Source organism: Leguminivora glycinivorella, chromosome 26 (assembly GCF_023078275.1).
Source record: "Leguminivora glycinivorella isolate SPB_JAAS2020 chromosome 26, LegGlyc_1.1, whole genome shotgun sequence".
Lineage (NCBI taxonomy): Eukaryota > Metazoa > Arthropoda > Insecta > Lepidoptera > Tortricidae > Leguminivora > Leguminivora glycinivorella.
Genome location: NC_062996.1, coordinates 10,902,385 through 10,918,482, shown reverse-complemented (window position 1 = coordinate 10,918,482; position 16,098 = coordinate 10,902,385). Strand labels below are relative to the sequence as shown.

The window sequence follows — 16,098 nt, the reverse complement described above, 5'->3', positions numbered from 1 at the left end:
TACTGAACGTCCCAAATTTCAAACCATTTTTACACACCAACATTCTAAAGTCAAACCCTCGAGCCTTAGCCCCCGTTTTCCCTGACACGACTGACGGGAGTGCCCTCCTAACGCGAAACCGTGTGTGCTGACTAGAGCACCCGTACGCAGCGGCGGACGACCGCGCGACCGGCTACGAGATGCGGCAGCTGCAGCAACAGAACGCGCGCCTAAGAGAGACACTCGTCCGACTGAGGGATTTGAGCGCACACGACAAACACGCCATGCAGAAGATGAATAAGGTACGTTAAAATAAAAATTGGACGCCATTTTGTTTTTTTGGGTAAGGTGTCAGGTGTTCTACGCACGTGACAAAATACGCTATGCAAAATGAACGAGGTATGTCCAAAGGTGGTGATACTAGACACCTATTGGTGAAGCTAGACACCTATTGGTGCAGTTAGACACCTATAGGTCAAATTAGACACCTATAGGTGAAGCTAGACACCTATAGGTCAAGTTAGACACCTATAGGTGAAGCCAGACACCTATCAGGCTCTCGGGTGACATATGAGAGCGCCCGCACGCAGTGACGGACGCCCGCGACCGGCTACGAGATGCGGCAGCTGCAGCAACAGAACGCGCGGCTAAGAGAGACGCTCGTCCGGCTGAGGGATTTGAGCGCACACGACAAACACGCCATGCAGAAGATGAATAAGGTAAGTTAAAATAAAAATTGGGCGCCATTTGATGTGTTGTGTCAGGTGTCAGGCTTCAAAAACTCTTCCCAGTTGATTTCAAGTCACATGTCAAATAGGCTATGTACAAAATGAACAAGGTATGTCTAAAAGTGGTGAAGCTAGACACCTATAGGTGAAGCTTGACACCTATAGGTGAAATTAGACACCTATAGGTCAAGCTAGACACCTGTAGGTGTTTTGAAGGATTATTCGTGGTTTTATTCGGAGATTTTAGAGAAAGAAAACTAGCATTCTTGACTAACGGTATATTTCACAGCATTTGACAAGCAAGTGACAGATGACAAGTAAAAAGGCGCCAGAGGCGACGGATAAAAAAAAAGGTTGGCTGCGTTCTAAAACAACTTAACACCCACCCCTAGAACGCAAGCCTACTCTTGCTAAACAATACAACATCTTATTGGTAGTTACACCTTTTGTTAAAATGTCTGCTAACATTTCATCACCCTTACAATAACAAAATTTTATCTTAGAATTACAAACATGTTCTTTGAGAAAGTGAAAACGAATATCTATATGTCTAGACCTAGGCAAATAACAATCATTTAATGATAATTTTATCGCACTTTGATTATCACTGAAAATGATGAGTGGCTCGCCCAGACTTTGACCAAGCTCTGCGCTAAGTTGTCTTAGCCACAGTGCCTCTTGAGTGGCTGAGGACATTGCCATGTACTCCGCTTCGGCCGTAGATAGGGCCACAGTCTGCTGCTTACGCGACGACCATGAAATTGCACCGCCCTGTAACATGAAGATGTAGCCCGTGCAGGATTTGCGGTCTACCACATCTGCAGCCCAATCAGCATCACAATATCCTGTAATATTCGAGACACCACTCTTGGTATAACTTAGTCTGAGATCTTTAGTGCCTTGCAAGTATCTCAATAGTCTTTTGACTGCGGTCACATGGTCCGTCTTTGGTTCAGCATTGTACCGACTCAATGCATTGACTGCAAATGAGATATCGGGTCTCGTTGCTTGGGCTATGTAGAGAAGACAGCCAATGACTTGCCTGTATGGATACTTATGGTCTGGTTCTGCATCTTGGCTGAACTTGATAGCAGGCTCTATAGGCGTTTTTACAGCTTTGCACTCTGACATCCCAAATCTATCTAGTACCTCATTAATATACTTTTTCTGATCCAACATAACTGTATCTTCTTGCCTCGTAATGTTGAATCCTAGGCACTGACTAGCTTTTCCTAGATCTTTCATCTCAAAATGTTTCATCAACTTCTTCTTCAACATATCCTTGACATCTTGTTGAGAAGTAAAAATAAGTAGGTCATCGACCCATACTGCAATGAAAGTGTTCCTTTCTTCATTGAAATATACACATGGATCAGTCTTGGACTGCTGCATCCCTATATTTTGTAGTACATAATTTAGTTTGTGTTCCATAAGCGGCTGGCTTGCTTTAGGCCATATATTGACTTATGTAAACAGCACACTTGAGATCCTCGTACATATAGTTCTGGTTGTACCATGTAAATATCAGTGTCTATTTCTCCCTGTAGAAATGCAGAAACGGCATCCATCTGGTCTATATCCATGCTATATTTTGCCGCTAAGGCAAACAGAAAACGTATAGTTGTATACCTCACTACTGGCGAGTAGATCTCCTCATAGTCTATCCCTTTCCTTTGAGCAAATCCTTTTATGACAAGTCTGGCCTTAAAACGTGTAACTTTTCCAGCTTGGTCAGTTTTGGTTTTGAACACCCATTTGGAGGGTAAGGCTTTCTTATTGGTTGGAAGTTCAGTCAAGCTCCATGTGTTGTTCTTCATTAAGGAGCTATACTCTTCGTCCATGGCCTTTTTCCATTCAGCAGCGTGTGGGGACGACATGGCTTCTTCTACTGACTGTGGATCAGATAAATTAGTAAATAAACAGAATAGACTATTTTCCTTTTGTCTTTTACGGGGCCTCAGATTCATTTTCGTATCTTGGGTTTGCGGCAAACTGGTTTTTACAGGGGGATAGTAGGTCTCATCAAGATCATCTGTATCAGTTTGATATTCAGTACTAGAGTCTTCACTGTTACTATCCTTAATAGGCTCTTTTGCCTTACCTTCGCTGCAAGGTGTACCGATGACCCTCATGGAACTCGATTGGTCTTCGGTGCCAGCTTTAGCGCTGTCGTTGCTGGTCCCTGGACTCTCCTTTTCCTCGGGAACAGTACTGGAGCTGACTGACGGCAGGTTTTCTTCATGGATGTCAACTGAAACAGTGTTTTCATAAATATATTGATAATTTTCATGAAAAATACAATCCCTGCTCTTTATGATTTTTCTACTGGTTGGATCTAGTAGCCGGTATCCTTTTGAGTCTTCACAGTATCCCACAAGTATTAACTTTATAGATTTCTTGTCCCATTTTTGTCTTTTCTGCTTGGGTATATGGACCATAGCCTCCGTGCCAAATATTCTAATATGGGACAAGTTAGGTTTACGCCCATACCACATTTCATAAGGAGTTCTACCTTCCAGGCTCCTAGACGGGGAGCGATTTGTGATATAGGCAGCTGTGGCTATGGCTTCGGCCCAATACCTTGGCTCTAATTTGGCATAAAATAGCATACACCTTGCCCGTTCCACGAGTGTGCGGTTTCCGCGTTCTGCCAATCCATTATGTTCAGCGGTGTAGGGTGTCGTGGTCTGATGGATGATACCATTACTACTTAAATATTTTTCAAAATTATTATTGCAGTACTCTTTGCCTCCATCGGTGCGAATCATCTTAATCTTTCTTTCAAGCTGTAGTTCAACTCTAGCCTTGAAATCTTTAAACACTTCTAAAATATTCAATTTATCTTTCAAAAAATACACATGAAACATACGAGTGTAGTCATCTACAAAAGTAATAAAATATTTCATACCTGAGACTGACAGGTGCTCCATTGGCCCACATAAGTCAGAATGTATCAGCTCGAGGGGCTGTTTGGCTCTGGAACCCACCTTGTTGAACGGCAGTCTTGTCTGTTTTCCTTCGGCACAGTGAGTACATCTGATACTGTCACTTTTTGTTTCAATAATCACACCTTCGGCAGCAGTAGGCAGCTTGTTGACATCTGATACATTTAAATGTGACATTCTTAAATGCCATAAAAAGGTATTATCAACGTTACCTCTGGCTGTGGTAAATTGAGCAGTTTCAATGGTATTTGCTGTATCTAGCAAATAGAGCCTGTTTATCTGCGTTCCTGAACAGATGATCTTCCCTTTTGCATCCAAAACATGGCACCCTTTTTCAAAAAATCTAACTTCATAACCATTCTTTGTAATACTGCTCACTGATATCAAATTGGAGGCAAGTCCAGGGGCATATAAGACGTCTTTCAACTGAAGAATCCTGCCTTTGCTTAACTTGACGTTAACACACCCGTTTCCTAATATAGGTAATGTTTCTTTGTTAGCCACAGTGATTGAATCAAATGGTGGCTTACTTAAGTTATACATTAAGTCCTTCCTTGCTGTCATGGTCTTCGAAGCTCCTGAGTCGATAAACCACTTATTACTATCTTCACCTCCCAATGATGCAGAAAACGCTGCCACAAAATTTGTACTATCTCCATTCTTATGCTGTTTGTGTGTTGTTTTCTTAGGATTCTTGCAGAACTTAGCATAATGGCCATGCTTATTGCAGCTGTAACATCTAGGACCCTTCGGTTTGCTAGGTTGGTCCTGTTTAGTCTTCTTAAAGTTTGTGTACAAGGCAGCGCCTGAGTCTGTAGATTTAATTTCTTGTAAAAGTTTTGTTTTCACAAGATCAGCACTAATTGTTACACCTGAACTTTCGAGTCCCATTATCATAGGCATGTAGACTTCTGGTAAACCAGCTAGCATTAGTGTGCCCAGCCACTCGTCGTTTACATCGAACCCTATATTGCGAAGTTTGTGAGCGGTTGTCATAATCTTATTGATATAATCTTCAACACTATTGCTTGATTCTAAAGATGTGTTCACCAAGTCCTTCAGCAAACCCACTTTCCTTGTCAAACCATTGTCATCAAAGGCCTTTTCTAGATTTGCCCACACTTCTTTTGACGTTTTGCAATCTTGTACATGAATATAATTCTGAGGATCCAACAGCAGAATCAATTTCGCTTTGGCTTTCATGTCCTTTTTGGCGTCTATGGCTTTCTTGTCGTCACTTGGTTTCACACACTCCCAAAGATCTTCATGTTCCAGGTACGTCCTCATACTAAATTTCCAGGTAGCAAAGTTGTCCCGGCCCGTCAATTTCTCTAAATTGAACAAGTTTGTGCCCATATTGATGTTCAATTATCGGTATAATAGCTGTTTCGTTGTATTACGACGATCTGCAGACGATATGCCCGGCGACTGTTTCGTCGTACTGTACGAACAATATATATTCTTGTTTTTCTTGAAATACTTCGGATTTTCCTTCAATTACTGATCTTGAACCACGCTCTGCTACCATGAAGGATTATTCGTGGTTTTATTCGGAGATTTTAGAGAAAGAAAACTAGCATTCTTGACTAACGGTATATTTCACAGCATTTGACAAGCAAGTGACAGATGACAAGTAAAAAGGCGCCAGAGGCGACGGATAAAAAAAAAAAGATTGGCTGCGTTCTAAAACAACTTAACAGGTTTCAATTTTTTGCCAATTTGTCTAGAACCCCTTATCCAATTTTGAAAAATGAGGTGTCGATTGAAAGCGTATAACATGCTGATTAAGATTTCTTATATGTGAAAAGTATAGTTTTGTTAGTTATTTTTTAATTAACAATAATGCAAAAAATACTTTTTTTTTTACTCTCTTTTTTGATTTTTGTGACTCAAAAAGGCAATGAAAACGGCCACTTAGCTAAAAAATATGTTAAATAAATCATTTAACTATATTATTAAGCTATCTGTTGCTTTTTAAATTTCTACGATCGGATAATAAATAAGCAAACTACAACCACATAAGTACCTGTAGGCGGGGAGTACCGCTTGACACGCGTTCCCATACATTCGGCGTCTACCAAATTACACCTCGCGCAAAATTCGTTTCAAGCAGATATACCTCTGATCTTATTCATCGTAACCTATCAATATTGGTATCATTTGAAAGTACAATTAAAGTACTTTAAGAAACAATGTCAATCAATTTCTTAAAATCCATTATCGCCAGTCTGTGGTGGTTACAAAGGAAAAAAGTGGGTAAGCAATTTGACTGCTTTCCTAGGTTTGATACCCTAGATGAGTTTAAAAGGGGAGGTAAAGGTGACATATGGGTTGTTCTCTGGCCTAAAAGCTATTACAGAGGGTCAGGGGAGAAAAAAACTAGGGTTTAAGTTTAGTTTTAAGTTATTTTTTCTTTTATTTGTTGATTTTATTGTGTTTAGTTTTTAGGGTTCCGTACCTCAAAAGGAAAAAACGGAACCCTTATAGGATCACTTTGTTGTCCGTCTGTCCGTCCGTCCGTCCGTCTGTCAAGACCCTTTTTCTCAGGAACGCGTGGAGGTATGAAGCTGAAATTTATATCAATTACTCAGGTCTACTGTCCCTTGAAGCTGTGAAAAAATCAAACTTCTAAGCCAACGCAATCAAAAGATACAGCCGTTTATGCCGCAAATTTTCGACACTTGCAAGGGAATCAAAACCTACAGGGTGCTTCCCGTGAACTCAGAATCTTGAAATTTGGTACGAAGCAACGTCTTATAGCATAGATAAAGGAAAAATTACGAAAACCATAAATTTTTAGTTACACACAGACCAACCCCTATAGACATCTATTACAAGACGACTCGTGGTCGCCAGCCTTCCTAGTATTTGCACTGATATAAGCGCGGGCGCTCGCCGTGCCCGATCAGTATCGACCAAGTAACAGACCCGAAAGCAGCGCGTGTTTTTCGCACAAAAAAATTGGAAAAGGGTATTTTGATGCCTTAAAGATGTCCACCTGTAGTGTGAAATGGTGTGGAAAGGTAACAAGAAGCTCAAATTTAAAAACAGACGGCATTACATTCCACAAATAAGTCATATTTATAATTTATTCAGAGCCGGCATAGGTCAACTTACATTGGCCACTTACGCGTCAGTAGAGGGACAGTCATACTTCTATCCCTTTTCATCTGGCGCGACTGCCCGCCGTCCTTGAAACGGCCAATCACAGCGCGCTTAACACATTCCCCGCCCGCTCCTCGCACCCCAAACACTGGTGACTCGTATCGCGAACCAAATATACAAGACTGCCACTCTATAGGAGGTTCTCTGTGTAGTTACATCACATAATATATTTTTTTTTAATAATTTTAACCTTACTACCCATTTCCTTTCCATTTGTACGGAACCCTCGGTGCGCGAGTCCGACTCGCACTTGGCCGGTTTTTTGTAATTTTATCAAGGATACACGTTGGTTTCTTTTGCTGAAAATTCCCTTTTTTATGAGAAATGTTATGAATTTCATGGCATTTTCCGATAGAGACTAAAATTAACTTTCAAATAAGGCCACATAGTCATACTGATACTTATAATATATAATATTAAGGGTAATACCAAGTAATACCGTTTGAACTCAAACGACTTAGAGGTGCGGTTTTTTGACCCAGTAGGTATTAAGAGGGCTTTCGTGTTAAAAATAGTGAAATCGCAACCGAGCGCTGGATCATACCGTGTGTGGTATCAAATTAAAGGGCTTTGCGAGTAGTTTATAAATATATATCACATTATAGGAATTTTTCTACTTGGTCTAACAAAATATGAGAAAATGTCCAAAACTGGTAATAATTGTACCGGTGAAGGCTCGTTTTCAAAAAATTGGCAAAAATCAATAATAGCAATTTATAATCACTAAGGCATAACAGCAATTTAAGTAAACGTTGCAGATTCATTTAGTACAAAACTTACTTCGATGTGATGTAGATTTTCAAAGAAATTGTCACTTAATTTTAGGTAATTTCTGAAAAAAATTGAATTCGCCTTAGGCTAGTTTACTCTTTTTCAAAAACTTAAAATAAAAATCTAGTCTGAAATGATTGTGGTACAGGATATACGAATTATAAATTTACCCGTTTTAATATTCAAAATTGTCCAAATTTTACAAATAAGATCGACTGATTCAGCTCTATACGTGCGTTTTTCTAAACGAGCATTAGAGAAAAATTCATAATTAATTTAGTGAGTTAGTTTTCAAAAATCCAGTCTTATAAAAATCAAGATAATAAGATGCTCTAACTGGAACTTGAATTAAATAAATCTATTGGATAACGGAAAGTGTAGTATTTCACCGACTAAAACTATCAATTTTACATTATTTTGACGTTTTTTTTGAAAGCAGCCTTAAAAAGTAATCGTAAAATCAAAACGATTGGGCTTCGGTCGTTATACACATTAAATCACTAAAATGAAGTTACCTATAATGTTTTAGTAATTATAATCCTCACTTTTAGCCACTTTTCTCAAAACATAATTATTCAACAGAAGTCAAGATAACATTAAGAGCATATTTATTAATAATAATGCGATAGAAATATGAAATAGTTGTTGAGGTACACTTGTTAAGTACATGCAGCTCCTGCAAATACACTCAGTGTCAAAAAAATCACACATCTCAATCGTTTGCGTTGAAGCAGTATTGACCCACATATTAGAGAGCAGGGCACGCAGGCCGCCTCGTAAGACTATGTGTGGCACTGAGGAACCAGTGAAGTCAGGTCTATGGATTGCTACACTGCTGTCCCGCTTGCACTAGGTACTTCGCCGGGGCTATTACCCTTAATATTATATAAGTAAAAGTATGACTATGTGGCCTTATTTAAAAGTTAATTTTAGTCTCTATCGGAAAATGCCATAAAATTCATAACATTTCTCATAAAAAAGGGAATTTTTAGCAAAAGAAACCAACGTGTATCCTTGATAAAATTCCAAAAAAATTAAACACAATAAAATCAACAAATAAAAGAAAAAATAACTTAAAACTAAACTTTAACCCTAGTTTTTTCTCCCCTGACCCTCTGTGTAGCTTTTAGGCCAGAGAACAACCCATATGTCACCTTTACCTCCCCTTTTAAACTCGTCTAGGGTATCAAACCTAGGAAACCAGTCAAATTGCATACCCACTTTTTCCTTTGTAACCACCACAGACTGGCGATTATTGATTTTAAGAAAATGATTGACATTGTTTCTTAAAGTACTTTAATTTTACTTTCAAATGATACCAATATTGATAGGTTACGATGAATAAGATTAGAGGTATATCTGCTTGAAACGAATTTTGCGCGAGGTGTAATTTGGTAGACGCCGAATGTATGGGAACGCGTGTCAAGCGGTACTCCCCGCCTACAGGTATGTGGTTGTAGTTTGCTTATTTATTATCCGATCGTAGAAATTTAAAAAACAACAGATAGCTTAATAATGTAGTTGAATGATTTATATAACATATTTTTTAGCTAAGTGGCCGTTTTCATTGCCTTTTTGAGTCACAAAAATCAAAAAAGAGAGTAAAAAAAAAAGTATTTTTTGCATTATTGTTAATTAAAAAATAACTAACAAAACTATACTTTTCACATATAAGAAATCTTAATCAGCATGTTATATGCTTTCAATCGACACCTTATTTTTCAAAATTGGATTAGGGGTTCTAGATAAATTGGCAAAAAATTGAAACCCGGGACCGCGATCTTTGTGACGTCATAGTTAACCCCCCCACAGTCTGAGAATGCGACAAGTCATTATTTCGTACTCAGTAAAGTCTACCGATCACAACGATACCACTTGTCAGCAGTATACTCTCCAGTCACATCAACTTTTTCCGAGACCCTCTCGCCGCTCTACTAGTAAGTTAAAATAAAAATTGGGCGCCATTTTGATGTTTTGTGTCAGGTGTCAGGCTTCAAAAGGTCTTCCCAGTTGATTTTAACGCACATGACAAATACGCTACGCAGAACATGTACAGGGTATGACTTGAAAGAAAGAAAATAAAAAAAGACTCCAGTTTGAGTATGGGTTAAATGAAAACGAAATTGTGACCGATGTAAAGCTTGACAAGTTTTTATTTGACCCTGAGAGAGTGTCGCTACAAACCGATTTCATATGGCAATAATGTGCTGTAGAAAATTGGGGCAATTGTATGGTTTTATAGAATCAAAATTTAATAAGCTAGGTTTTTGCTACTTCTTTCCGAACAGCCTAAAATACATGAATCTGGTACCTTTATCGAAGTCGTCGATGTTTGTTTTCTTTTTACGTAAGACCTTGTTTTGTACTGGTGGCAATGATGGAACGGCCTCCTTATTTTTTTAAATATTTTTCACGGCAGAGCTACAGACACCATAAATAAGAACAAAAAATATATTAAGCTAAATATTGGGTTGGTAAGAAAGTAATGAGCGATCGATTGAATTCCACATAAAATTTTTGAGAGTGTTCTAGAATCTTCTATGGTCGAAAGTATATAAAGGGCGAGTCGCACAGTTTCTCGTCAGTCATTCACTAGCTGTCGCCGAGCTAATATAAGGAAGAAAATGGACGAATTAAAAGTGCATGTAAGGCATTGCTTACTATATGAATTTCAGTCTGGCCATTCAGCCGCCGAAGCAGTGCGTAATATATGTCAGCGTGTTGCTCCTGAAGTTGTGTCTGAGGCCACGGCGAAACGATGGTTGCAGCGGTTTCGTAGTGGCGACTTTTCATTATCAGATCAACCTAAGTCTGGTCGACCGGTGAAGATTGATGTAGCCAAATTAAAAACCTTAATTGAAGGAGATCCGAGGCTAACGAGTCGTACTCTTGCTACCGAGTTAGGCTGCTTTCATGTCACCATAGAAACACATTTACACGAGTTGGGAAAAAACTACAAATACAGTGTTTGGATACCGCACGAACTTGATAGAGATCAACTAAACATCCGTGTCGATATCTGCATACAACTTCTGTCTTTTCGCCGCACATTCAACTGGTTGGACCATCTTATCACTGGAGATGAAAAATGGGTCTTATATATAAATCACACACGCAAACGTCAGTGGCTAGCTCCAAACGAAAAAGGAATAGAGGCACCAAAAACAGAGAATCACCCGAAAAAAGTTATGCTGTCCGTTTGGTGGGATATTCATGGTATTATTCACTGGGAACTCCTACCAAGTGGAATGACTGTTACCGCATCAGTATACTGTAATCAGCTTGAAAATTTAAACCAAAAAATCTGTCAGAATCGTCCACAGCATGCTAAAGTTTTTTTCTTACACGACAATGCTCGCCCACACATTGCAAAAGTGACTCGGCTAAAGCTATTGGAGCTAGGTTGGAAAGTGATACCTCATCCACCGTACTCTCCAGACTTGGCACCTACGGATTACGTATTGTTCAGGTCGCTAAGCAATGCCTTGAATGAAAAAAAGTTCGATGATCAAGCCCATCGACGACAGTACATAGCTGAGTTTTTTTAATCTAAACCTAAGAACTTCTTCGCCGATGCTATTCATTCTTTACCAGAACGATGGAGACAAGTAGTAGATAACGAAGGCCGTTATATTTTTAATAAATGATTAAAATAATAAATTAAATAAAAATTACAATATTGGTTATGATTCGCTCATTACTTTCTTACCAACCCAATAGAAACCAACTTATCAATACAGGAGAACCACACTATGAACTGTCAGTGCCGGACATGTCAACGACCGATCTCGGAACATTGTTGTCGAAATGCTGTGAAATCCTTCATAATTTTTTGTTGTACGTAATTTATCACGTTCAGTATAATTATTTTCACTTTTTTCAATATTATTTTGGGCATATTTGCGATGAAACCGTTAGAAAATTTAAAATATTTACTTCTAGTATATGTCACTGACATTCGATGACTCGATGACGGGTGTCAAATATTAATCCTTGCCAGTAAAAGAAATTAGTTCAGCTGAAAATCCGCAACGCGGCCAGGGTCAAATAAATACTTGTCAGGCTATAGTATAAAAAAATATATTTGCAACAGTTCTAAACATCATCTTAATTTTCAGGATATAGAGCAATACAAATCTGAGATAGCGGAACTGTCCCGCACCAAAGAGAAGCTGTCCACCAGGGTTGAAGAGCTGGAGGCCCAGGTGGCGGACCTTCGGGAGCAGGTGGACGCGGCCTTGGGAGCTGAGGAGATGGTGGAACAGCTGGCTGAGAAGAAAATGGCTTTGGAAGACCAGGTGAGTCAACCATAACAAATAAATTTTGAAAAACTTGACTTATTGGACCGATTTTCATCAAACATTATTATATGACACTCGGTGTACCCTTGTTTCGCCGACAAACTTTTCATCGAATATCATTCAAACAAACGGCTTACAGAGTAGGTTTAGGTTAGGTTAGAACTGTGATCACACAGAAACAAACGGATTACAGAGTAGGTTTAGGTTAGGTTAGAACTGCGACCCTACACAACAAAGAACCATTTTTAAAGTAGGTTAGGTTAGAACTGTGACCAAACAAACAGTTTACAAATTGTAAAGTTTTAGAAAAAATCATAATTGAAATAATATTATGCGTAATGAATTGTATTTAATGTAAAACAAGATGAAATGAAAAAACACGAAACGAAATACCACGATATGAAGTATACTCGGAATAACTTATCTACGAAATAAAAGTCTACGGTTTGATTTTACTTGTATATTGTTCTACGATATGAACTGTCGATGAAATGAAATTATTTGAAACGTTGTCTTTGAAATAATATTCGAACAAGTGTCTGTCGGCGATTCAAGGGTAAACCATGACACTCTTACACAGATTGACTGAGGCCCACGGTAAGCTCAAGAAGGCTTGTGTTGTGGGTACTCAGACAACGATATACATAATATATAAATACTTATATACATAGAAAACATCCATGACTCAGGAACAAATATCTGTGCTCATCACACAAATAAATGCCCTTACCGGGATTCGAACCCGGGACCGCGGCGCAGCAGGCAGGGTCACTACCGACTGAGCCAGACCGGTCGTCATGGTCACCGGTCAACATGGCTAAGAACACTCCCGACTAATTCAGCTTTTAAACAAAAAAAATCGAAATTGAAATTAGTTTATCCGTTCGGGAGCTACGATGCCACAGCCAGACAGATAGACACGTCAAACTTATAACACCCCGTCGTTTTTGCGTCGGGGGTTAAAAAAGCATACAAGCTCAAACTTACAAGTCAATTGGTAAAGCTCAAACTTACAAGTCAATTGAAATGAAAATGATTTGAAATGAAATGAAATTGGTAAAGGTGACTGCTTCTCATCACTTATCAGGCGTCTCGTCTACTCGTTTGCTATCACATTAAAAAAACGCTAGGGTCAGCAAATGGCATGTGACACCTCTGTAGTTTGCAGGCCAGTCTTTATAAACTGAAATAGATACCATACACTAAAGAAAAAGCGATCAAGCCCACTGGTGGCGAAGCCGGGAATCGAACCCGGGTCTCCAGCTGTCGCGGCTGACGTGCTCAAACCACTACACCACCCCGACCGCCGAGGTACCCGTCGAAATTTCTCTAGTGTATGTTATCTCTGAAGGCTAGGCGCCTTTGACCAACTCTAAGGGCGAGCAATTTGTGCTTGCACCTCCTATATGAATCCTTTTGCAGGATTACGATATAGCGAGACAGATGGTGAAAATGTGATTTGGTGGTGATGATGGAAATTTCGACGGGTACCTCGGCGGTCGAGGTGGTGTAGCGGTTTATCACGTCAGCCGCGTTAGCTGGAGACCCGGGTTCGATTCCCGGCTTCGCCACCAGTGGGCTTGATCGCCCACTTATTGATTGATATTTAATAAAATAATTTGATTTGTTACCTACATTGAGGCCAGTCTTTTTTGCCAACCACTATACATAATGTAAAATACCCTATAATGGACGGTGATGCCATTATGGACAAAAAAAACTTAAATCCTTAAAAATAAGTATCTAAAATTAGTTTCTAAAACTGTACCATAAACTAGAGTTGTAGAGCTGTTTAATTTTAAAGTTTCTATTTAGTTATTTCTGAAGGATTTGACGGCAAGATAAAATTCACCAGTTTACTGAAAAAACTATCAAGACGAATTCTTAGTAACGTTGCTAAGAGAGTAGAGTTCATGTATAAATTAATAAAAAAATAATACTCGGTGTAAACTTGAATGAGTTTTACTTACTGCATTAAGCATGAGATAAGGTATTATACATACTAGTTTGTTGCTCCAAAGATATAAAGAAATAGTGTTATTTTGCGAGTGTCCATTACTGGAACCGGAAAACTGCGTACCTCCTATGTTGGACAAGGAACAAAACCAAAATTTACAAGAAACAATCCTATGTTAAAATAACCCAAACTAATTTTATTTATGGTGTATAAAGTTGACTCATTGAGTATCAGTTGGCTTTAAAAGTAAAATTTTAAACTTATTTCACTGTCCATAATGGGGTATCCATTTCTGGAGAATAAACACCTAGTTTTAATTGGTTAACTATGAAGAAACCAATAGGAGTATCTATTCTGCAATACGATTGAAATGTAAAAGAAGGATAGGACATTCAAGATTTAACACGTTTAGCGGTAGAAATTTACATTTATCAGTGAAATATTAAATACAGGTGAATTTTTTTCTGAAACTGTCCATGATTGGGTCCGTTACCTTACCGACGTTTTGAAATCTCTACAGTAATTATTTGTGATCAATTTAATTTATAATACGTGACATAACCCGTTTGTATGACTGTTTATTTGCATGTTTTATTTTTTATTTTTGTCCAGGTGGAACAACTAAAACAAGACGTTGCAGAGCTGGAAGCACTTCAAGAAGTCCATGAACAGCTGGTGGAGTCCAACCGAGAGTTAGAACAAGATCTGCGCGAGGAGTTGGAGATGGCTCAAAGCGCCACTAGGGAGGTAATAACACTAATAACTCTTTTTCTTAGCACAGACAGATCAATAAACATTTCTTACCAAAATGATTGTGATTGTAGTCGAAATCTAGCGTCAAATAAAATTTATCAGTACTGATAATTGACAATGGATGTCAAACAAATCCTCTACTTGACGCAAAATGTCTATACGTACTCGTACTTCGAAAATGTAGGTTTTTTTTGTAATTACTTGATGTATAGAGTGAACAATATACTCATGTAAAACACAATGATTCCAAAGCACGTTTTAAAAACCATTTTTTTGTCCAGGTTGTGCGCGAACGAGAAGCAGCATTCGAAACTATCATGGACCGAGATTCTACTATTCTCAAGTTTAGAGAGTTGGTGCAGAAAATGACTGAACAGTACAACGAGATTAGAAACCAGCTGGAGTCCAAACAAGGTACATTACATACCTAATAGACTACTTGATCCTTTTTAGGGTGCCGTAGTCAACTAGGAACCCTTATAGTTTCGCCATGTCTGTCTGTCCGTCCGTCCGTCCGTCCGTCCGTCCGTCCGCGGATAATCTCTGTAACCGTTATCACTAGAAAGCTGAAATTTGGTACCAATATGTATATCAATCACGCCAACAAAGTGCAAAAATAAAAAATGGAAAAAATGTTTTATTAAGGTACCCCCCCTACATGTAAAGTGGGAGCTGATATTTTTTTTCATTCCAACCCCAACGTGTGATATATTGTTGGATAGGTATTTAAAAATGAATAAGGGTTTACTAAGATCGTTTTTTGATAATATTAATATTTTCGGAAATAATCGCTCCTAAAGGAAAAAAAAGTGCGTCCCCCCCCTCTAACTTTTGAACCATATGTTTAAAAAATATGAAAAAAATCCCAAAAGTAGAACTTTATAAAGACTTTCTAGGAAAATTGTTTTGAACTTGATAGGTTCAGTAGTTTTTGAGAAAAATACGGAAAACTACGGAACCCTACACTGAGCGTGGCCCGACACGCTCTTGGCCGGTTTTTTTAAAGTCTGTCTTATATGATAAACAGGGCCCGTAACTTTCATGCCGATGACATCAATTTGACGTCACGCTGCGTGTAGGATGATTCAAATAGTTTTATTGTAATAATTAATCATTATTCATTAATCAATTTTTTCATGTACGAATACAAAATACAAAAATACAAAATCATTTATTCAGCAAATAGGCCACGGGGGCACTTTTACATGTCAACATTACAGAGTATTCATTAAAGTTAAACAAATGAAATTAATAGAAATATTAACTAAAAATATTAATCATAAGCAAAGTAGCTATACACTGATATAGAATTAGAGATGTATAAAGTCTCTAAATGTCATATTATTACTAACTATAATCAATACATAAAGAAAGTGCAAACAGATACAAAGATAAAAGAAATCTATAATACTTCAATAGTTGTAAAAGACTGAATATTACAAGTAAAAATATTATACTTAATCAAATAATCCATGGAGATGTATAGCGTCTCCAAGAGT

General features: G+C 38.3%; 1 protein-coding gene and 1 non-coding gene across 2 annotated transcripts in view; one reads left to right on the top strand and one right to left on the bottom strand.

Annotated features, from left to right (window-relative positions):
* The window catches only part of LOC125239629 (dynactin subunit 1), an 89,923-nt gene that overhangs the window by 34,166 nt on the left and 39,659 nt on the right, over positions 1–16,098 (top strand). The window contains exons 11-14 of the mRNA XM_048147248.1: positions 136–281; positions 11,707–11,886; positions 14,459–14,593; positions 14,881–15,013. Coding sequence (XP_048003205.1) covers positions 136–281; positions 11,707–11,886; positions 14,459–14,593; positions 14,881–15,013 — 594 coding nt within the window. The remainder of the gene's footprint in view (positions 1–135; positions 282–11,706; positions 11,887–14,458; positions 14,594–14,880; positions 15,014–16,098) is intronic.
* On the bottom strand, positions 13,120–13,194 carry Trnas-cga. Its single transcript has one exon. It is a non-coding gene; the product is annotated as a tRNA-Ser (tRNA).